The 22091-nt window shown below is 52.1% G+C and overlaps 1 protein-coding gene across 4 annotated transcripts in view; it reads left to right on the top strand.

Moving 5' to 3' along the window:
* The window catches only part of LOC133350169 (homeodomain-interacting protein kinase 2-like), a 60517-nt gene that overhangs the window by 21524 nt on the left and 16902 nt on the right, over positions 1-22091 (top strand). For all 4 annotated transcript variants that reach the window (XM_061564227.1, XM_061564226.1, XM_061564228.1 and 1 more), the window contains exons 3-4: positions 18138-18261; positions 18428-18547. In XM_061564227.1, coding sequence (XP_061420211.1) covers positions 18138-18261; positions 18428-18547 — 244 coding nt within the window. The remainder of the gene's footprint in view (positions 1-18137; positions 18262-18427; positions 18548-22091) is intronic.

Here is a 22091-nt window from a genome sequence, read left to right as displayed (position 1 = left end):
AGAGTGGTTATGAGTAAGCCTTTAAATTGCCACCATTCTCACCGTGACAGCACTGTTGGTTCGACTCAATGCGGATGGGGCTGCAGTGCCTGTGCAACTTCATGCCAAGTCCTAAAACATAAACTGCTGATCATACTTCCCTCATGCCGTGTGCCAACATTCCCCAAACCGCAGTCATTAAATAATAATTTCCCTCTACTCGGAATGATGTTAAATTAATCATACCACTGCTGGATGAAGGCCTCCTCCCCATACCGGCATTATCACTCAGTTCTGCGCTGTAATAAGCCATATAGCACCTGCGATACATATTCATCCAATACAGTTTAACAAAAAACATTCACATTGCTGTGAATGACTTTGGTAAAAGCACGTATTCTGTTGTGATCAGTGAAGCTGTTCAATTCTTTGTAAATTATTGAAATTGTTTCTATTTCGTTCACCTTTGGCTTGCAAGAGCTTAGATGCCTGCTTCCAACAGCTACGTCCGAATCAAGCGAACAGAACAAACTCCCGAGCCGCATCGTACGCTTGGGAGATGTCCCTTTTTGCCGAGGCTTTCTAAGGCGTGCCTACGAATCGTGCTGGGTGCGGGTAGCAGGTGCCGTTGTGCCGATAAAAAAGCAAAACGAATAAATAAAGCCGCTTGCCTGCCCCCTTCGTCTCTGCTTTTGCCTCCTCGCCCGCGTTCCCTCTCTTTACGTCGCGCGCCGCAGCCAGCCACCCCCGCCCCCACCGCTGCTGCCCACCGCGCCGAGGCAGGCCGCCCGTGATTTATCTCTGCCCGTGCTCGCCGAGGCCGGACGAGCGGGGATTGATTTTTGTCTGTTGGCAAGGGGGAATGCGGTTCCACGCGGGATATACGGCGCTAATCCCAGAAGCGCAGCGCCGTTGCGTTGTTGGTCGGCGCGCAGGCCTCTCGCTGCCATCCAGCCCCCCCAGCCCCCCCACATTTAGGAAAATTCGTGCCGCTTCGTCGGATTTCGGCGTTGTGCGGCACACTGGTACGGCGCGTAGTCCAGCGGTTCTCGGCTTTATTCGGTACGACACCTGGCCGCCAATCAGGACCACTTGTCTCCATACCCCCCCCCCCGCCCCATTACACACCCTAGGCCTCTAGTCAATGCGGTGTTACTAAGGCACGAGTTTCGTGTTGTGTATTCGTGTTTTGTCGCCGCAATGTGCTGCTGACGTTCCCTCTTCGCATTCAAAATTTCTCCCGCACGGTTTCCATGCCGCAGCTGGTACCCCCCCCCCCTACTGAAAGGCGTCCGCATCCCCCTGGGGGGTAGGGGGGGTGCAAGACTCACGGGTTGAGAACCGCTGCTGCGGTCAAATCATTCCTGAGCCGTGTTGACACGAACGAATCCATCGTCGCAACAATGTTTTTTTCCTTCTGTTTCCGTGCTAGGTTTGTGCTTGTTGTGAAGTGTTACTGCTATGCAGTGAGATTGAGAACGTTTTTATTTTTGGTCCACTTTGAGTGCCTATCTTAACATGGTCAAAATATTTTTCAACTGCTCTTGTTTACGGTCAGCCGCTGCTGTTGTGAGATAAGGGCTTCGGTGGCGAGCTGTGTGGTCTCGAAGCGTGCGTGTCGTCGTTGTTGTTGCTCACGCGAGCCGCCGCAGTACTCTGCGCGCAAAGCTCGGAGCGTCGGTTGTGGCGGAGACCACGGTGTCGTACGTTGGTGTCAAAGGGGTTGAGGTGCGCGAGCGGCAGCAGCGGCCAGGACGATCCCTCCGGCCGTGTGTGGCCACAAGCGGCGTTCCACCCCCCGCACCATCCCCCCCCCACCATCCCCAGCTTGGCCTGGCAGAATGCCTTGGGCCGATTAAAGCCCTGTTTATCCAGAACCAAATTTGTAATGGGGAACATCGTGTGCGCTTTTACAATTAACTCGTTTTATTAGTCACTTGTGCAATATATACGTTTTTTATAACCATCTACTGGACTAGCAAAGATATGTTTTTAACAAGCTACAAAACCTTCCGCGTACTTTTTTTAATATTTCGGGATCGAGTCTCTTTATCATAATATGTACTGGTTTACCAACAGTTGATAATTTATTTGGCAATATGTCATCCAGATGTTCAAGTTAATGCTAGTTATGTCTGTTTTATTTATTCGTAGAATGTTTGGCCCTTTTTCCAAACCTATTGCAGGTTGGCTTTCGACATCGCGCCCTGGCGTGAAGAATCCATTCATAAATCTCGCAGAGCACTGCGCCCCGTGTCTCAGAGAACAGACACGGAATAGATGTTTTTTTTCCGCAGGCCTACTCCTGAAACATCCTTCAAGTGGCCTTTCATCTTTGTGAACAGCAGGGGGCGGACTGTCCCACACACTCTGCTGTGAGATTGTCACCTAACAATCAAAGCAATTCATTCTCACAGCATGACTTTCATTTGATTGACAGTAACGCCAAATTTAGCGAGAGTACTTTTTTGCATGCACGTGCACTGGGGGACGGAGCTGAGAACATTCTCTCGCTCCACCCGGGAACCAACTCTACTCGCGCACGACCGTTGAAACGTGGGGATTCGAACCCCGATTCTCTGCGGGACCAGGCTCTGTGTTCTTGACCTCTGAGCCACCCTAAACTTTGTTGCCAGTGTTACATACAACAGATAGCCCCGCGGTTGTTAGCCCCTCTCTCTCTCTTCCGCTGAAAGCGGCTATGCACTGCAAACAGCGAAGCAGCAGAGAGGGAAAAAAATGACAACTGTACTGAGAAAGAGTTATTTTTCTCTCTCTCTTTCTCTACAGTACATATTTAGCTACTGTCGGGCATGTTTGGGATACTTGGTGCAAGGCAGTCTGGCGAATGTAAATGTTTGTTTTGAGATTTGATTTGTGAAAAAATTTCCTCCAAAATGAAAACCAGAGATAAATTGTGGGGGAGGGGGGGCAGGGGTGGTGGTGCTGCACTGTGCAGCAATGCGATGACGATGCGAAGCGCAGCAGCAGGCGCCGTGTGCCCCGTTGGCACCCGCCCCCGGTCGCGATGTGCCCCCACCCTCTGCTGGGCAGAGCTGGCTCCACGGCCTTGCCCACTGGTACAATGAGATGCACATTGTGGCGGATACTTTTTGCAAAGCAAAGAAAAACGCGCGCCTGCCTGTGTTCTTCACAGACGGCGGAATGTCGCGGGCCGAATAACACGGGGCATAAGAGGCAGACAAAGGGTCGCTCGCGCGTTCTTGCCGAATTCGTCAGGAGCCGCTCCTTCCGTCATCGCACTTATCCCATTATGTGATTAGTTTGTGAATGATGCGCGTCAAAATGCGTGTAAAATTAGGCTGGCACGCCTTGCTCCCCGCTACCCCGAGTCTGGTTCCCAACGAGTTTTGACCGCCTCTCTTGCATATGTTCTCTCTCTCTCTGTCTCACCAGGCTTTTAAAGTTTTAGCGAAATTCACATGCAGTTAAATATGAAGAAAAGTTGAGTGGGCCTGGTGGTACACATTTCTTGAAGGGGATAATGGCCGATAGTCAAGAATAATAATGCATCGGCAGCCAAGGAATGTAATGCGTCCAAGTGGATGCCGAGTAGTCGATGGAGCGATAAAATCAGTTCGTATGCAGGAGTTACGCGGATTGTTACATTGCTGGATCGGGGGAGGTATGTACGTTGAACTTCTAACACATCTACATAGCCAACCGTGCTCATTGGAGGTGCAGGGGAAGGACAACAAACTAAACGCAACAACAATCAGTTCTAAAGAAATTCGTTTTCAATCACATGATTTAAAAGTGCATAGCTCCAGTGGCTTCTTAATATTGTAAGGAAGAGCATTCCAGACGGCGGCTTGGGGCATGTCTTCATCCAGCAGTGGATTGACCGTGGCTGATGATGATAACCACATGACACTATCTGGCTAAATGCGGCTCGCAAGCCTCATGCTGACGGCTGTGACATTGCTCTCCACGGCCTTGCCAAGCCTGCCACGTACATCTGTTTACCTGATAGAGCGGTCGTCGCATATCTTCGCGAGGACATCAGTTGGGCTCGCAAAGGAGATTGGGGCCAGCTCTTGACGTCACGCGGCGCGCCGCGTGTCTGATGGCTCACGGTTAATTTCGGACGTGTATCAGGGCCACGCCATCAATGTTCCGTTGTGCTCGTCCACCCCCCCCCCCCCCCAAGCTTATCAACCGTGCGTGGAAAGGACGGTGGCTTCAACATTCCGCATCCGATTTATTTTTCTCAATTTGTACAACTTGAAAGTGAGGTGTGCGTGCGTGCGTGTTAAGCTCCGGCGTGAGCAACGCCAATCCTGGGGATAAATGCTCACTTGTAACCGAAAAGGAACTTACTTTGGGAACGTGGGAATCTGCCGAGGAAAGCGGCGGTAAATGAAAAAAAATTGGCAAATCAATCGCGGCCCAGAGTGCTGGGTCGATTAAAAAGCAGCAGTTGCCTTTTATAAACGCGAGCGTGGCTGCCCCTGCAGGGCCCATTGTTGGCGTGTGCGGCGCAGGCAGCGGGGTCACTTCGCCTGCGTCCTTCCCTTTATCTTCCGCGGCTTTTTTTCCCCTCCCTCTTACCTCCGCCCTCCTTTATGCTCCCCGAGTGTGCGAATGGGCTGGCGGTGTCGGGGCGGGTGGAGGCGGTGGCGGCAACAGCGGCAGAGGAGGACTTTGGGGGGGGGGGGGGAGTTGGTGGGGGGGCGATGCAGAGATGGCCATGGCTGGCTGGCTGCTGCTGCGCATTTTAGTGCGTGCGTGCGAGCGTGCGTGTGCGCACGCGTGTGTTTAGACCAATGTGTTTGCCGCAAGACAAGGCTGCTATTCAGGCTGCTGCTCGGTTGTTATGGGTTTGGCTGCCGTGTGTTGTGTGTGGGGCGGCTCCGACGGTTGAGAGGGCAGGAATGGTCACCGCGACGGCAGATGTCAGGCGGCCCCGGGGGGAGTAATTGCTCATGGGTGGGCCTCAGAACGTCTATTCCGCATACAACTTCTCTTTCTGAAACTTTCATTTGCGCGAACGCTTTTCAGAGAGCGTACACATGGAGTCGATGAATTATTTCGCGGCGCGTTTACGGCATTTAGTCAACAAGGGGCTTGCGGACTGCAGTGAGTAGAAACTTAAAAATACGCAAATTCTATTATTTATTTAAGAGAGTCGGGCATATTTACTGCCTCAAATCTGCTTTTGTCTTTCCTTATTCTCTTTGGCTTTAAAATGACCTTGCTTTCAATAAGGGAATTGCATTGTTTTTTTTATCCGAGCAAACATACAAATATTCTATTTCTTGCACAATCACTTCTTTGCGCTGGTACAAAGCAGGTGAAGGAACTGGGTGAGGGCGGTTGTTTAATTTCCGAAGAGAGTAACGATCCCTGCAGAACCGTGTCTCCCAGTGGTGTTTGTTTATTTAACACAAGGGGGACGCCTGAACCGGTTTCGACTTCACTGATTCTCATCAGCAGGCCTGTAGTCATACTGACCCCTGACCTTTTCTCTAGCCACCCCCCCACCTCTGCTACCTTCCTACATCCCCATCCATTCCCCCCTCCACTCCCCACCGCGGTCGTAGCCTCCTTCCCCTCTGCCCACCACCCCAGGCTCTGTTCATGGACGCGTGACGGAAAGAGCGACGGCACGTTAAATGTCTCTGCCAAGCGCGATCAAATGCAGCAGCAACCACTGTGTACCGTGCGTGTGTGAGCGTGCGTGTGTAGCGTAACGGTTAGCGTTCTGTGCTACGAACCCGGTGACCCAAGTTCGATTCCCGCTCATGGCCAACAGCAGTGGCGATTATCTGAATCGGTCCTGGGCCTCCTCTAGGTCGACTTAGCCTCAAATTAGTTCCTGGTGCTGTTTGTGCAAACATCGCCACTCGGGAGACAAAGGCAGCTGGGCGTGGTGCTGGCCGTGTCGACCTTAATAGGTGCTCGCTAACGGCACTTGCTCCTACGGTCTGTTAAGGCTATATGGGGGAACTTTGCTTGTGTGTTTGCGGAGTGGTGGCGTGGTGATTAGCACGCAGCGCTACATACCCGCCACTGACGGCTACCATCAGTGGCGAATGTCTGAACCAGTCCTGGGCCTCTCACGAGTTCTTGCTGCAGTGTGTAAACATGAGCACTCACAAAGCAAATGTTGTCAGGCTTGGTGCTAACCACACCGTCCTTAATAGCTGCTCACAGATAGCTCTTAGGGAGCAGCTATTAGGCTATTCAGGGCGATCTTTGTCTTTGCAACATAAAAGATCACGGGGATTTGTTCTAAATTCAGGTCATTGTTGCGGCTTGCGTCATTTTCTCTGCACGCTTTGTGTTTTTGTCACGAGGGTGGAGGTTGGGATTTAGCGCGGGTGACTTTGGGGCTCTGGTCGTGAGCGAAGTTGCGGTGCCCTGGGTCGGGCTGAGCCGCTGTGTCCCGTCGGGCACAATGGGTTCTGTTTTGTCGCCCGTCACAAGTTTACCCTGTGAGCCAATTGCGGGCATCACCCGAATAACGAACGTAAACGTTTTCCATAATTCATGGCCGATCCACCGTATGATGTTAGCGAAGCCCACCTGAACATGTGTTTACCAAACTTACCAAGTAATTTTTTTCTTATCAATTGAATGTTTGAGTTTATTTTCACCTGTCAAGGGCGAATTCGCACTTTAGTTAAGTAATACATTTCAAAAAGGCAGCTGTAGATGATTTACAGGAGGTTATGCGCGTTTCATTCTCTTCGATAGTTCTTCGATCCCCCCCAGCCATCCGTGCGCTCGGCTCCCTGCTCCTGTTCAATGTCAAAAACGCGGTCACCGCTTCTGTCCGGCGTTTTGGATTTGCGGTGGCAATTCTGCATCAATTTGCGCTGCCTTGCCTTGTACCGAGCAGCCGAGTTTTGCGCACACGCCCTCTCTATAATTCTCATTGTGTCCCCGTGCGTCAAGAGAGACTTGTGTTTGTCGCCTGACTGTCGACAAAACGGCACTTAATAGCACCGCTTCCCTGTGGGGAGACTGCTGTGGAGATGTGGACACCTCTCTCACACACAGTGAATCGGCAAGGTTATCCGAGGACCATTTAGCTATAAAATTGCGTGTTGCATTGATCACCCCACTGATGGGGGGAATGGCTATAAAGTGCAAAGTGCCTGGCTGTGCGAGCTGTCAGGCCCGGTGGGTGGGTGCAAGTTGGAAGGTGCTGGCGCGATGGCGGGGGTGGGAGGGGGTCGGGTGGTGGTGGGGGGGCACTTTTGGCAGACTGGCTCCCGTTCGATGCTTTTTGTGCCGGTCCTCGGAGAGTTACGGTCGCCTGTGGGTGTGTGGGTAGGTATGTGTGTATGCGGTGCCTGCTTGGGCGGGGGTAGGAGTCGTGGTGGTGGTGTTGGTGGTGGTGCCGGTAATGATTGGGTGGTGTTTGCGAACAAAGAGGCTGGAACCTGAGTGGACTGGTCAGTACCGTTTTCCCACACCCTTCAGCGAACAGATGCCTCTCTGCGTCCATCCATCGGAACACTTTAACCCCGTCTAACCCCCTGCCCATTAATCCATTTGCAGACCAAACAGCAGTTCCCTCTTAATTCAAGCATCGCTGGAAAACAGTTTATTATTTTATTTAATATTATGTTTTAGGACTGTACGTTTTTACGAATGTTCACATACATTTTCCTTCCCCCCCCCCCCCCCCCCATTTTACAAAAATGCACCTCTTTATCGGCAACGGTCATACGTATTTTTTTTCTTTTAAGCCGAATTAGAACAATTACCGAGAAACCTGAATTGCGCAAATGGGACCGTAATGCAATTATGGCCGGCGTGCAGCGTCATTGTGGTGGAGTCGTGGTTAAAAGGAGGCCTTATTATTTCCATCCGTCTGCCTCTCCTCTTTCCCTTCCTCCTACTCCTCCACCCCCCTCCCACCTCCTCCTTCACCTCTCCTCCGCATCGCGCTGGTAAGGTGCGTTTTGAATTCGCGGAGAGCGCGCGTGGTGAAGGACCTAGATATACTCATCCACTGCCCTTCCCCCGCATCTCCGATTAGCACGGTTGGTCATGTACGGTGCTAAAGAAATTCAACATACGTACAGCACCCCCTACCCCGTCTCTGCAGGATATGCAAGACTCCCCCAGTGCGCCTCGGTGGCTTTTGTTCTTCTTTAGCGGTGCCTTTGGGAGTCTGTGCAACGTGTAACGCCGGCTGCGATGTCTCGCTCATGGAAATAGAAGTTTCATCTCCCCTGCTTTTGAAACGAGCGTTGGGACTGGCGTGCGTTCACACTTGGCCGGATCACTGTGGGATCACTCTGGTCCAAAATAGAAGCCAGCTGAAGTGGCTCGGAGAGCAGAGCCGCAGAGCTGGCGAATGCTGTGACTGAGTTTTGAATCCATGTGTCAGCCAACCATGATTTCAAGATAAGATTTAAAATTGGTTCTCTGGTGTGGGGAGTTGATGGTCGCAACCTAGGTGACGAATGACACCGCAAAAAAAGTATCACATTGTATTTGTATTTTTTTCCATAATTTGACTTATTCTACCGCGTGTCAAAAATGTATCTGCCTGTGCCTGTGCGATAGTGCAGCGCCCCCTAGTGTGGGGAATACGTCACCTGTACATTTATCAGTAGTTCGGTGACAGCAACTTCCACGGTACATTTTCTCACACGTAAGGAGGCACCCAATTGTTCCTTCTACCCTGCACCGTGAAAGGATAACACAACGTGACAGCTAGAGCATACAAAAAACACATTAAACTCTTGAGAGACTGACAAATCCAACCCAGCCGCGTCCGACTCGCGGGCTCTACGAAAACAACCTCGGAGGCCTGCTGGCGGCAATTGTTTTTTTTTGCGACAGCTTGCAGCTTTAAGGACGTCCCGTTCCAACACATTCTGGGTTGATGCTGCTCACGGCTAACCTGCGCTGGAAAGAATCCTGCAAGCCCCACGTGTAGTATCGCCATTTAGCCAGTGGGGCCTGGTGGGGCAGGTGGGGTCTGTTACGCTGGTTGGCCCAGTGGGCTCTGTGGGGTGGGCCAGGCAGCACGGTGTCGGATTCGCTATTTGAGCGTTGCTGCTGTGGGTGGATGAGTGGGTGTAGCCTGCGTCTGCTTGCAAAGTGCAGTATTTATGGGCCCCGGGGAAATGACAGAGCTGTGGGGAATAAAGGTTAATATTTAAAGAGCAGTGAACTTTGCGAACTGATTTCAGCTGGCAATATGACTTTACCTCGCGTTTCTCCTCCTCCTCCACCACTCTCATCCCCATTTGTTTGTAGAATTGGCCAAGCACACTGTGACCCACCACACACTATAAATGTTATTTCTTGCCTTAAGCACTTCCAATTAAATTTCAGTGATTATTCTTTGTTTCGTTTTTATGCTAAACATTTAAAGAGAAAATTGGTCAATATTTAAACTTTCCTGGTTTAATAATGGAATTTTCTTTACATGTTGCAGCCAGAGATGGGGTTATGACTTCACCGTGTAGCTGACTAATCTAATGCTATTTGGTGGTGATATTTTATGGGGAAAAAGTCATTCGTGAACACCTAAAGACGCATCATTGTAAAAATATCACCCCTCTGTGGCAAATGCCCCAGTGTTTTATTATGTGAACAATACTATATTTAGTGCACTAAGTAATCATCGTAATCAGCCATGGTCAATCTACTGCTAGGTAACGGCCTCCCCAAGCCGTGACCATCTCTCACGATCCTGCGGTGCAGTAATCCGCCCGGCTGCAGCACCAGAGCCGATTTCATCACTCCATCTCACGGGGAGCGTCCTCGGCCTTCGTCATTATTCCTCGCCACTGGTCATCGTCCCGAGCCCACCGACCTCGCCGTCGGAGCACACCGGCTGTCCCTAACGTGCGCGCGCGTTGATCTCGACGAATTAGAAATTAATTTCCGGACGTGTGCGCCTGTGTGTAATCGTTGGGGCTTTGGTTTTGTTCGCTATGGGCGTGCGAGGGATTCTGCACGTGGCTCGTAAATGTCAAATCAGTAAAGCTTAGCAAGGACACAGCACCTGGGCCTCTGCAGGTTACAGCTGGTTTCATCCGTGCAACCTCAGGCAGTTTCAACTGCTTCCAATCACTCTTTACCATATCGTGTGTGTATGTATATATAAACAAAGTACTCATGTACATGTATATATTTTTGAAAGAATTAGTAACAGATTTGTTATTTTTTTTGTATCTCTCTTACACTTACCCAACGATTGTCATCAGCATCCTCGCTCCCCTGCTGTCCTTCCCACAAACCACCACGACCACCAACCGCCACCGCCCTCCTCCTAGCCTAGCGCACGCTATATTTTATTTATGTTGCGCTCGCTGCCTTTGCCCTGACCGCCCGTCTGTGCCTCGGGTGCTCTGCATCTGTGAAGCGCTCCCTCCCACTCTCTCGCTCTTTCCCTCCCGCTCCGTCTCGCGCTCTCCCAGTCCTTCCCTCTCTCTCACTCACTCTCCTTTACTCTTGCCCGCTCGCCCGCTCGCTCTCTCGTCGCTCGCCGCCGCCGCGTGCGCGCCGCCGCCGGCTCGTTAAGCCGTGCGCCGTTGCCGCGGAGACGCGCCCTAAAGGATGCTCTCGGCCGGAGCCGCCACATCCACCCCCCTGTCTCGCGAGGATGGAGGCGATGGCGGGAGGAGACAAAAGTGCGCGCTCGCCCGCTGCCGCATTGTGCCGTCCCTCGGCGCGCTCGTATTCTGTGCGCGCTCGGCTCCGCGTGTTTAAAAAAAAAAACTGCACCGCGGGCGGCCGTGGGTATTGGGCGCGAGGCCGGCTACAATGTGACAAATGGGGCTCCTTTCTGCTCTGGAGTGTCCCGGCGCATTGGCTGAGCTCGCGCTCTAATTATAATCCCGCGGCCTCTCACCCGCGCATCAATTAAAACCTCAAGCTGAGCTGACCCCGACCTCCATCATCCGCCCCCTCCCTCCCTTCGCCTCTTCGCGCCTGCCCCCAACCCCCCAACCCCACGCGCCCGCCCTCCTTCGTCTCCTCCCCGCGCCCAGCGCAGACAGCGGCGACGCGTTCCCTCGAGGCCCTTTCTGCGACGCCGCCGGCCTTCGCTCCGTCACAGCGATTTCCGTCCGTGCGTCCGTGTGTGTGTGTGCGTGCGTGCGCATGCGCCGCGTTGGAGCAGCGGCCCTCGCCGTTGGTGAGGGACGCTGCCTAATGGGCAGATGCCACGCATTGCAGCGATTGTCACGCGCCACGCTGCACAACCCCCCCCACCCCACTCCGCGCCGGATCCCAGCGATGGCTGGATTTCCCAGAGGGTGGCAGTGGGGGGGGGCATGCTCTTAGATGCGATGGTCCCTTTGACCGTGTATACGCACACATGCACACACGCTTTCAAAAACACTCATGCACATGTACGCTCATACACACATCCTTATCCACTTGTTAAGGTTGGCACGGTGCACGAGGTGGTGTGGCCTTCGTATCTCAAATGCTGTTGTTTACATACCACACCACGTACTTATTTAAGGCTGAGTCAACCTCCTGGAGGCCCAGAACCCATTCAGATATTCCCTACTGATACTGGCCATGGTCAGGAAGCGATTAAAAATTGCTGGCTTCATAGCGCAGTGTGCTAACCGCTACGCTACTGCTGCCTGCATAGACGCACACGCACACACAAAGACATAGATCCCCCCCGTCTAGCCTTAACTGACTGATGGGGTGGGTATCCAGCACGACGCCCGGCTGCCTTTGTCTCCCCAGTGACGATGTTTACACATCGCACCAGGTACTTATTTGAGGCTGAGTTGACCTAGGGGAGGCCCAGGACCGGTTAATATAATCGTCAGCGCTGTTTGCCGGTGAGTAGGAATCGAACTCGGGTTGCCGGGTTTGTAGCGCAACTTGCTAGCCCCACTCCACTACCGCCTCCTCGGATACGCATACTCGCACACACTAGCAAAGACAGACCCCTCTGACAGGGTTCCCTCGTGCAGTTGTGTGTGCGAGTTCGTTGTCTGAGCTGCATAATGTTTTTGTTCTTTGAATTTATTCACGTGATGTGAACTGCGGTGGATAAACATCTCAACGGATTTGCGCTTATTCACCTTGGCCACGCGTGGCAAATAACTCCTTTGCACACACGAGTGTTTCCACATTAAAATGTGCACGCGCTTTATTTTTAACTGTTCCGAACTGGAAAAAAAAAGCGTTAGTTACTGATTTGCAAAGTTCACCCGACATTGCGAACGTGCGCCTGTAACCATAACTTCTGCGCATGTTTTTTGTTTGCAGAGTATCAAACGCCACAAGAGTAATCTCTGAGCGTCGTGGAGGATATAAGTAACAGAACAAATAAGCAGACAGTACGACTGCATCTCGTATCAGTGTCTCCGCTTCAAAGATGAAACGTTTTTTTTAACACATCCCATCGGCCACTCGGCCTTCTAGGAGTACATTTTTTCAGCGGCATTGGTTTAATACGAGCAAACCGTGGACCAGTTTCGGTATTCAGAGTCTCATCAGCAAAGTCAGGCCCGCATAAAACCAATGCTGGTGATCTGCCCACGCAGTTTCAAAAGACGCTGCCGCAGTATCGCACGCAAACAGGCGCTAATTGCCAGGATAGGGTGACGTTTGTCGCATAAAATTTCCGCTGCGACATTGGGCTCCGCATACGGATGGATGCGTGAGGATGCAGGTGCGTAGTGACGCCAGGCGCCACACGCTGCCCCTCAACAGATGGTGCGGGCATGAACGGATTTCAAATGAAGTTCGCGCGCCAATGCGCCACGTTCTTCCTGGCTGGGCGCGGCGCCGGCTAGCGCCTGCGACCCGTCGCGTTGGATGCGAGGGTCGGTCATCATCGGTATCGGCCATGATCGATCCACTGCTGGATGAAAGCCTCTCCAAGCTCTCGCCATCTCTCTGGATCCTTAACGGAAGTGGTGGCCGTTGAGGTGGCAGTACAGCAAGTGGGTTTGCGGTGTGGGAAGCTGACCTTTTGGGTGTTATCCTCCCATGTACGTGACGGATTTTCTCCGGGTTCGCCGGTTTCTGCAGTCCGAATCAAACCGCTCATTAAGAATGGAATTGGCCAAGCCACCCCCCTGGTGCAGGACCCTCCTGAAATGGAGTCTTCAGATTCGGTGAGGATTTCCTGAATAAATAATTAATTGCTCTCGAGCGAGGTCGGCTGTCGACTGATGTGGTGAGCAGGGCTGCGTTGAAGGGTTCTTTAGTTAAGAGGGGGCCCTGGTGTTTTTTTTAACGATGCAGGAGTGGTGAGGGGGAGATGTGGGTAGCGGAGGAACGCTCATCGGTTCCACGCTGCTTCTGTTGGCAGCGCCTAACTGCCAGGATGTCCCAACGTGCCCCCCCTATCCTCAGGTGAACCACGAGTCCTCGTATTCGGTGCGTGTGGCGACGAACACTGGCGGCGTTTCTGCCGCTCGGCCCCATTTGTTCAGATTGTTAAACAACCCTCTGCAGGCCCTGCTCTGACGTTATAATAGCAGCAGACCGTGAATGGTTTGCAGGGTGCAACTTGGGTGGGGAGGGGGGGGGGCGTTCAGGTGATCTCGCGAAGTTATTGTTTTCCAAAGGTTTGCTGGGGGGGTATGGTTTTTTATATATATACCATTATGTTATATTTGTGCGTGTGATCGTGTGTTCTTGTGCATGCTTGGGAGTTCACCGAAGACGGGAAGCAGGTTTAACATGCTCACCATTGAAACAAACAAACAAAAACCCAGCAGAAGGCATTTTGAGCGTTTTGTGCGAACGCTTTTCCTTTTGACCTTGCCGCGGAACGGGCGACCGTTTGGGCAGGAGCCGAAAGCGGCGGGGAAATGTTAATGGCTTCAGATAAGGCGTTGGGGCGGCCGCAGTGGCTCTCGGCAAAAACCGAGGCTGATGGATGAGTTCCACTTCCCCAAATTGTCCCTTTTGATGTCACGCTGCGCCCGTGCATGCGTTTCTGTGGCTGTGCACGCATGGCGTGGGAGCCAGTGAGTGAGTGGGCGAGCATGTGTTCGGTATTTTAGTTTGCACTATTTTAGAAACTATCAGTTGAGCGTGCAGCGTAACACCCGGGTTGACGGCAGAGGGATGGATGTGGATGCCGCTATTGTCGGATGTTGCTATGCGACTGTGCTCAGCATTAATTAATAAACGAGTCGGCGCGCATCGGCGTGCACGCGGCATCACGCTCCACAATCAGAAATAAAAATGCACAGGATTCAAAAGATGTGGATCCTGCCTCGTGCGATTTTTGTCACCTCATTGGGACCCACCTTGTTTTCTGAGACCCGAGAGCTTTTGTGCCAATTTCTGCATTCCTGGCTGCTGGTTTACAATTGCATTTTATTTAACCGGGCAACAAAAACGATGCAATCTAAATCGTTAACATAATTGTGGTACCTCACATGGCAGCCTCCTCAACAGATGCAGCTGGGTTCCTTTTTGCCTTCAATAACCCCCCACCCACCAGCCCTCTTATTTTTTGCTAGTCTCAAAAAACAGGCCTAGTTATTATGCCTGACGGACGACGGGTGTGTAGGGCCTCGCATTGCATCCCACAGGGAGCCCATGCTTCACACACACACTCTCACACTCACACACACACACTCTAGCACACTCGCGTGTACGTGTGTGTGCCTGTCTGCGTGCGTGTCTGCGTGCATGTGCGGGCGCGCTGGGTGCTCAAACAGGTGCACGACTTCCCACGGTCGCAACACCTGCCCCCGATTGCCACAGATAAAGTTCTCGGCTATGCAGTAAATGTGTAAGCCGTACAATTTCGTGAGGACGGCATTGGTGAATCGTTCGTCGCTATTTGTCGAACGTGGCGCTCAAACCGAATCGTGGTTTGGAATCGCTCCCCAATGCATGTTCCCCAGTCCTAACGCGAACTCTTGTTGGGCATGGTGGGTTCCTGAAGAAGTTCCCGGCATGTGGAACGAAACGTGGGACTCGGTGCCAAACGACGCGCGGCCCAGACAAACGAGTCGGAACGCCGTGTGACAAAGACCGCTTGAACCCGACCGCTCGCGTTGATTTGAGCCAGAAGCTCCCGTCTCCGTTCTGCCGTTCGCGCCTTTCTCCGGCCCCCGTCGTCTCCTTAACATGATGCGCAATAAGCATTCCTTGTCCTGCGCGGATATATCACGGGCAACATCGTGCAGTAGTCATCGTGCGATACCGAGTAATAATATCCCATCGCCTGCTAATGAAATCCATAACTTCAATCAAAATGCACTTTTGTGCTTTTCTACAACAGCCCAGCGTTCGCCTGGATAACATTGCCTCCTAACAAATACGCGTACATGTCAGCACCCGTAGCTTCTCTCGCAAGGGTGCCCTGCCACCCCCTTGCTACCGCGTTTCAATTCTTGCCCCCTTGCATTCATTTATTTGCTGCCTCTGCATCCGAGTCCATATAGCTAACAGCTGGTCATGCGGTCAGATCGGTCATGCGCTCCACAAATGGAAAATCACCCTCCACGTGCGTTTCAGAGCCCCGTTCCCATCGTCCATGTGATGGGAGGAAATGCCGCTTTGAGCCGCAAGTTAATGGAGCGGCATGCGGCACCCTAAATCAGTTAACTTATCAGTTATCCTGTTCGCTGGGAAGCTCAACTGTTTGAGTCTGATTCGGAACTTTCAGTAGTAAATAAGCACAAACAACAAATACTCATGTGCCATGAGTGAGGGACATTGCCTATTAGATCTACTTTTCTTTTGAGGGCAGTGTTTTTGTCAAATGTATCGAGTCTTTGTTCACTGATAGTACGGTGGTTCTGCGGGAAGGCTCCGTGTGGAGAATTGCTTTTCCCCCAATGCTTTGTTTCCATGACCACTGGGAACCAGGCAGTACTGAACTTGGACTGGCCCAGGTCTGGCCTAGGTCTGACCCAGTTCTAGCCTTGGTCTGGCCTAGATCTGACCGAGGTCTGACGCAGGGTCGACATCTGGACCTGGGCCATTGGTCCGCATGATGCGCCTCCGAGTGCCCGCCGCCCCCCCCCCCCCTGCGCCACCACTCCGCCAAGCCCCTCCCATTTCCCTACCCACCCCTGCAAGGGGTAGGAGTCAGGAAGTGATCTTAAAACAAGCTTTCAGAAAAAGTTTGTCGAAAATGATTAGATTAGAACTATTTTAAGTTTAAATCTTTATATTTTTATATTTATTGTACTTTTCCACTGTGTGTGTTTGGACACCAGCATGACTGGAACGTTTTAACTAACGTCGCAGCACTTGCATCTCTCCTCCTTGGTGTGACCCCATTGTATATTCTCGACAAATGGCTTTGTACTTGGCCATGGTATGTCAACCAATTAGGGCTGTGATTCAGATGGAAGTAATTGTCCAACTTTCTTGATTACGGGCAAATGCTCATAAAATAGCGCGGTGTCAGACGTACTCGGACAAACCTTTTAACCCACGCTGCCGCCGCGTTCAGGTGTGTGTGTGCGTGCGTGTGTGTGGGCGCATGTGTGCGTGCACGTTTCTGCGTGCATGTGTGGGCGCATGCGTGTGTGCGCATGTGTGTGTGAGCGTGCATGTGTCAAATGCACATGCGAGCATATTTTCTACAACCATTGATAATTACCTTCAAAATAGCAACCCGCTCGCACTATTCGGTTCATTTTGAAACTTTGTGATAGTTTCTCAATATGTGGAACTGCCCTTCGTCCAACAAGAGGGACAACTGAGAATATATATATATATATTTTTGTATGCCACGACTAAAAGATAGGCCCACTCACCCCGAATAGGAAGTAAATAACTGCAAAGTTAAAGCGGCACCGTTGATTCCCATGCGCATATAAACCACGCCGCGTGTTTTGTTAATTTCCTTCAAGATTTCTGGATTAGGGAGGCGCCCACTGTCACAGTCGGCCTCACCGCTTGCCGAGTCTTCCACCGGTTTCGTGCGCGGGGCCCTGCTGAGGCTGCGCGTGCGTGCAGCGAGTGTTGCTTTGATTGACGAGTCGCGTCTGCGGAGCGCCTCAGGTGCTTGGGTGGCGGTCGCGGCACGGTTTGGTTCTGCAAAGACGAGAGGAGGCCCACCACTCATTTCTTTGAAGATACTTTTTGTGTTTAGTTTGTTGTCCTTCCCCTCCGCACGGTTGGCTATGTACGGTGCGAAAGAAGTTCAACATACACACATCGTGCAGGCTGGAAACAATGGATTTAAAGGCATGCGCTCGGCAGGAGGGCCCGGCTCCAGCCGTGCCTTGTGTGCATGTCCTGATCACCGCCGTGTGTCATGCGATCACCCCGGGGACACCCTTACAAATTAACTTTTTTATCTCAAGGGAATTTCCAGGTGCAATATTTCAATACGTAAATATATCATAACATTGGATGTACAATGCCAGTCTAAATGGCAGTAGGTGCCACACATTCACCTATTGAGTTGGTGGTCTGGACAAGGCTGAAAGCCTCGTATAATGTACATACAAATGTGGTGTTCACATGACAAGCATGCAAGGCATGATGGGAATTATGCCTTCCCACTGTTTGTGAGCAGCACACCGATGTGCGTTATGACATCGAGGATAGACTCGCGAGACATCAGCTTCAAGGAAACCGCTCTGGGTTCGTGCGACCTGCATCGGCAGAGGCCGTTATTAATTTAAGTGCTTGCAGCCGGCGGCTCTCCCAGGAATACCCTTTTATACGTGCGTTGTATTGATCATGGAATCTGTATACTTTCCGTGTGCGGTAGCTGTTGGTCGGTATTCGAGCAGGTGGTACCCACCGCATGAGAGCGGTACTTGTGAGAGCGATGATTGTTGACTCTTGCCGTGTATGCGCGCGAGCGCGGTTGATCAATTTGTGCTGTGCGTTTGCATGCTTGCTCGTGTGAGCGCGTGGGTGTCTGTATTTGAACACGTTGGAGTGCTGTATTGCAGCGGTTAGAGCGACGCGTGACGAACCCAGCCAACGTTGGTAGATAATGTTTGAACGTATCCTGGGCCTCCCCTAGGTCGACCCAGCCTTAAATGAGTACCTGATGTGCATAAACATCAGCACTGGGGAGACGAAGTCGACCGGGCGTGGTGATTTACACACCACCACCTCGCGTGCCATGCCAGACTTCGTACGTGCTCGCTTGCCCCAAAAGGCTATACAGGGGATATACGGGGGGGGGGTCTTTGTCTGCGTACGTTCATCTCGGCTGACCTGCGCTTTGTTATTTTTTCCGACAGGGCTCCTGAGATCATCCTCGGGCTCCCATTCTGCGAGGCGATCGACATGTGGTCCTTGGGCTGCGTCATCGCCGAACTCTTCCTGGGCTGGCCTCTCTACCCCGGAGCCTCGGAGTACGACCAGGTGAGGCCCGCGCTGCAAAACACCGAGAGCGGATTATGCCAAGAGAGTATTTCTCAATCGATAATTCCATCGGAGAGTTGGTGAGGCGCGAGGCCAAAGAGGCCAAAGAGCGCAGGACGGCAACGGTGCTCATAATGCTTTTCTCCCGCGTGACGCCCGCACGCAGATCTGCTACATCTCACAGACGCAGGGCCTGCCGGCCGAGTACCTGCTGAGCGCGGGTACCAAGACGACACGCTTCTTCAAGCGTGACCCCGAGTCGGCCTTCCCGCTCTGGAGACTCAAGGTAACGCCGCCGCCATGCTCCGGCGCCGCTGGGCCTCATCGCCTGGCGCGCGCCTCTCACCGTCGCTACACGCTCTCGTCCCCACCATCTCACTTCATCACCATCATCAATCAGCCATGCTCTGTTTACTGCTGGGTTAAGGCCTTGCCAAGCCAGCACCATCCTGATGTGATTTGAGCCACCACCGTTCATCGTCAACCATGCTCTTATCACTGCTGGATGACGTCCTCCTTCCCAAGCCATCGCCATCCCTACGAGTTATCAGCTGCCTCTGTACATCATCATCTTCCTCATCAGACATGATGTATCTATGACTCGATGAAGGTCTTCCCGTTCTGTTGCCATCCCAACATGCTGTCACAACCGTCATCGTCAACCATGCTCAACATCACTGCTGGATGTGGGCCTTCCCAATCCGTCATCTCTTACGGTGTTGGAATGCAGCAATCTATCTGCTAAACGCGAATGTTGTTTGATCGCTTCGTCTACACGGTGGATGTGTCTGGGCCTATTCCTTCCATACTTACTGGGCTTATAATTATGTATCGGCTCGTCAATTATTTATGGAAATTATATGCTGAGATTACAAATACGGTAACGGTTTATTGGGTGATGCTGCTGCTGCATTGGCAGTGGTGCACACGCATTAATGACAAACAACTTAACGTGTTCGTCAATAACAACACTGCATGGTCTCAAGGGAAACATATATGATAGTCGATGTTTCGGGCAATGGCCCTTCTTTATGGCACATAGAGGCCAGAATTTACAGCAACGGATACAATAAAGGTGTACAAGCGAGATGGATCGTACGAGATAGAAAATAATGTATTTAGGAATTCTCTTTCACAATCCCAAATAATCATGGCAATTAATCAAGGGATGGAGGGAGGGTCACTCCCTGCTCTCCGTCGCCGTCTCTGCGACCGCTCCCTCCTCTCCTCTCCGCGCCGCCGACCCCCCCCCCCCCCCCGCCGCGTTCCGTTCCGATTTTCCGCGTCCGGCAGTTGCCGGGAATGCGCAGCGTGTGGCCCGGCATTCACGTGCTCGGGTTTGTGCCGCTGTTGTTGTTGGAGACGCTTGGCCGATGCGGGGCCGGTGGTGGGTGGGGGTGGGGGTTGTGAATTTCGGCGCCTGGTGCCGATGTCTGCCGTTTCTCTGGCTAATGTGGCGAATCGATACCGTCGCTGCGGTGGCTTCATTAAGGCCGACGGTGGGCACTGCCTGTAGCCACCAGGAGGCTGCGCAGAAACGAGCCGCGGCTTTCCTATGTTACTGATGGTCCACTCGAGGATTCTGTCGGTGCGCAGCCCCTTTTGTCGATCCACTGCTGGAATGAGGGCCTTCGTCGGGGGGGGGGGAGTGGGGGGTTCACTTGAGCGTACTACTTTGCCACGCTCGTCAGTATGGGTTGGTGGCGGCGGGGAGTGTCGATGTTGGAGCGTAGTACAGTACGACGTTCAATTTGTTGCACTGCCCACCGCTGACAGCATAGCCCCCTGCTGTATATTATATAGCTCGACACGAACAAAAATGCCCGGGTTGCACGGTGAAAACGTTTCAGCCCAGACATCTCCATTAAATGGAAAAGTTTTATTTTATTTCAGGGCTCAGGTGCTGTTTATCCAGATCGCTCGTAACTGGCCGGGCCGTGCGTCTCGCTGCGACTGTCGAGGTGGAAATGCCACGGTGACGTCGCTTCGAGATTATACACGCTGCCCTTACGCTGTGTCACCCTGAATTTATGTTTGAATGCTATCAGCGGTATTCCTATATCAAGCCCTGCCGTAAAATATGTGCGTGTGTCTGCGTACGCGCACGGCGCTACGTGTGTGTGGGGAGCAGGAGTGCAGCGCTTGGTGTACTTGAGTTACAGACCCAGCGACCCAAATTCAATTCCTGCTCACAGGCAACATCGGTGATGAACATCTGAAACCTTAAATGAGTACCTGTTGCGGTGTGTAAACATCGATCATTGGGGGAGACAAATGCGGTTGGGGACAGTGCTGGCCACCCACCCCCTTGCGCGTTGTGTTGGCCTTAATAGGTGCTCGCTCACAGCATTTGCCCCAACAGTCTGTTCAAGGTTATATGGTGGATCTCTGTCTTTGTGTGTGTGTGTGCGCATGCGTGCGTGTACTCGGTACATACCTTGGGTTGAGCGCACAGGGACTCTGCTGTTGCTTAGGAATCGAGCTGTAATTTTACCCAGCAGAGAACTCAACCACTCATTACATAACCCGCAGTTGCCAGCCACTTGTTAAATTTGGTAAATGAACACGAATAAGCAAGAGTTGAACGTTATTAAAATCCGAGAGGGCTTTCAGCGCGAGCCCGCTGGAGCCACGGCCCCAGACAGCTCGCCGACACGAAACTCTGGCGAGCGGCTGTGAAGAGCTAAACGCCACGGATTCCTCTCATCGCTCGTGCTCACTGCCCAGCGGTGTCCGAGAGGCTCACATCAAGCCTCAACACATGTCGAGAACATCCAGAGCCGTTTTTATGTTTGGCGGCTCTCGTACTCTCAATCCTCCCCTACACTCCCGCGATATATTTTCGCGAAACATAAAAAAATATATAAAGTCTGCAGGTCGCCGAGCACTGTTTAGGTCGGCGTTGACGGATGGAATTGTTTGCGCGTTTTGGTTCGTCACTTGCGGCGCATTGATGCCAGCTGCCGTCCCAAGCTGTGCCCGTTATATATTTTACGCGTAATTATACAGAAATATTGTGCATAAATGCCACGGTGAAAGCACTGCGGCAAAGTTTATGCTAAACCAAAAGCGATTGAATGTGGCCCAGTTGTGCGTAAGTCACGTAATAATAGTAATAAATTAAGGGGCTGTGGTAGCAGTGGTGCACATAAACCAATAACATGAACATTAACTCTGTCTTGTAAATATATTATAAAACATTACATTACAGTATAATGATTCACAGCCCTTTGTCAAAACGCTGCTGGATGAAGACCTTCCCGTGCCGTGTCGTTCATGGGGGTTGTTTGACCATACTTCACTATGCTGGTCAGTGCTTGTTGGTGAAAGGGAGAGAGGCCGAGAGACCGGTTCAGATATCTTGGCAGGGTATGTTATCCGTAGCCCGGAATTGAGTTCAGGTCGCTAGAGTAATAATGCAAACCAATGTGCCAACACCCCCAGAGATAGCTATATGTTAGGCTTACAAGTTTAGGCAATGACGCTTCTGTCAGAGTGGTTGGCTAACTCACAGTTGGAGCTCACACTTGACTCTTCCGTTCTCTGTGTGTTATACAATTTGGACGTCCAGTGTGTCTAAATGCAGCCACATCCCACGGTGCTGTGCGAAGCGGTGGGACATGTGCGTGACCAGGAAGGGATATGAGTGTAAGCGCACACGATGTCCGTGTTTGAGAGAAGGCTCGGTCGGCCGTAGGCAGAAGAGGCGGGGGAGGTTGCGAGCCTGGACTTGAACGCTGTTAATGAGAAACGTCGCACATAACCGGGCGCCTGCGAACAAATCACCCGGAATGCGCCGATCTCGTCAGAGCTCGCAAGCTAAATCGTGG

This window comes from Lethenteron reissneri, chromosome 33, assembly GCF_015708825.2.
Source record: "Lethenteron reissneri isolate LAM-NWPU_2019-01 chromosome 33, ASM1570882v1, whole genome shotgun sequence".
NCBI lineage: Eukaryota > Metazoa > Chordata > Hyperoartia > Petromyzontiformes > Petromyzontidae > Lethenteron > Lethenteron reissneri.
This window is presented reverse-complemented; position numbering and strand designations above follow the sequence as displayed.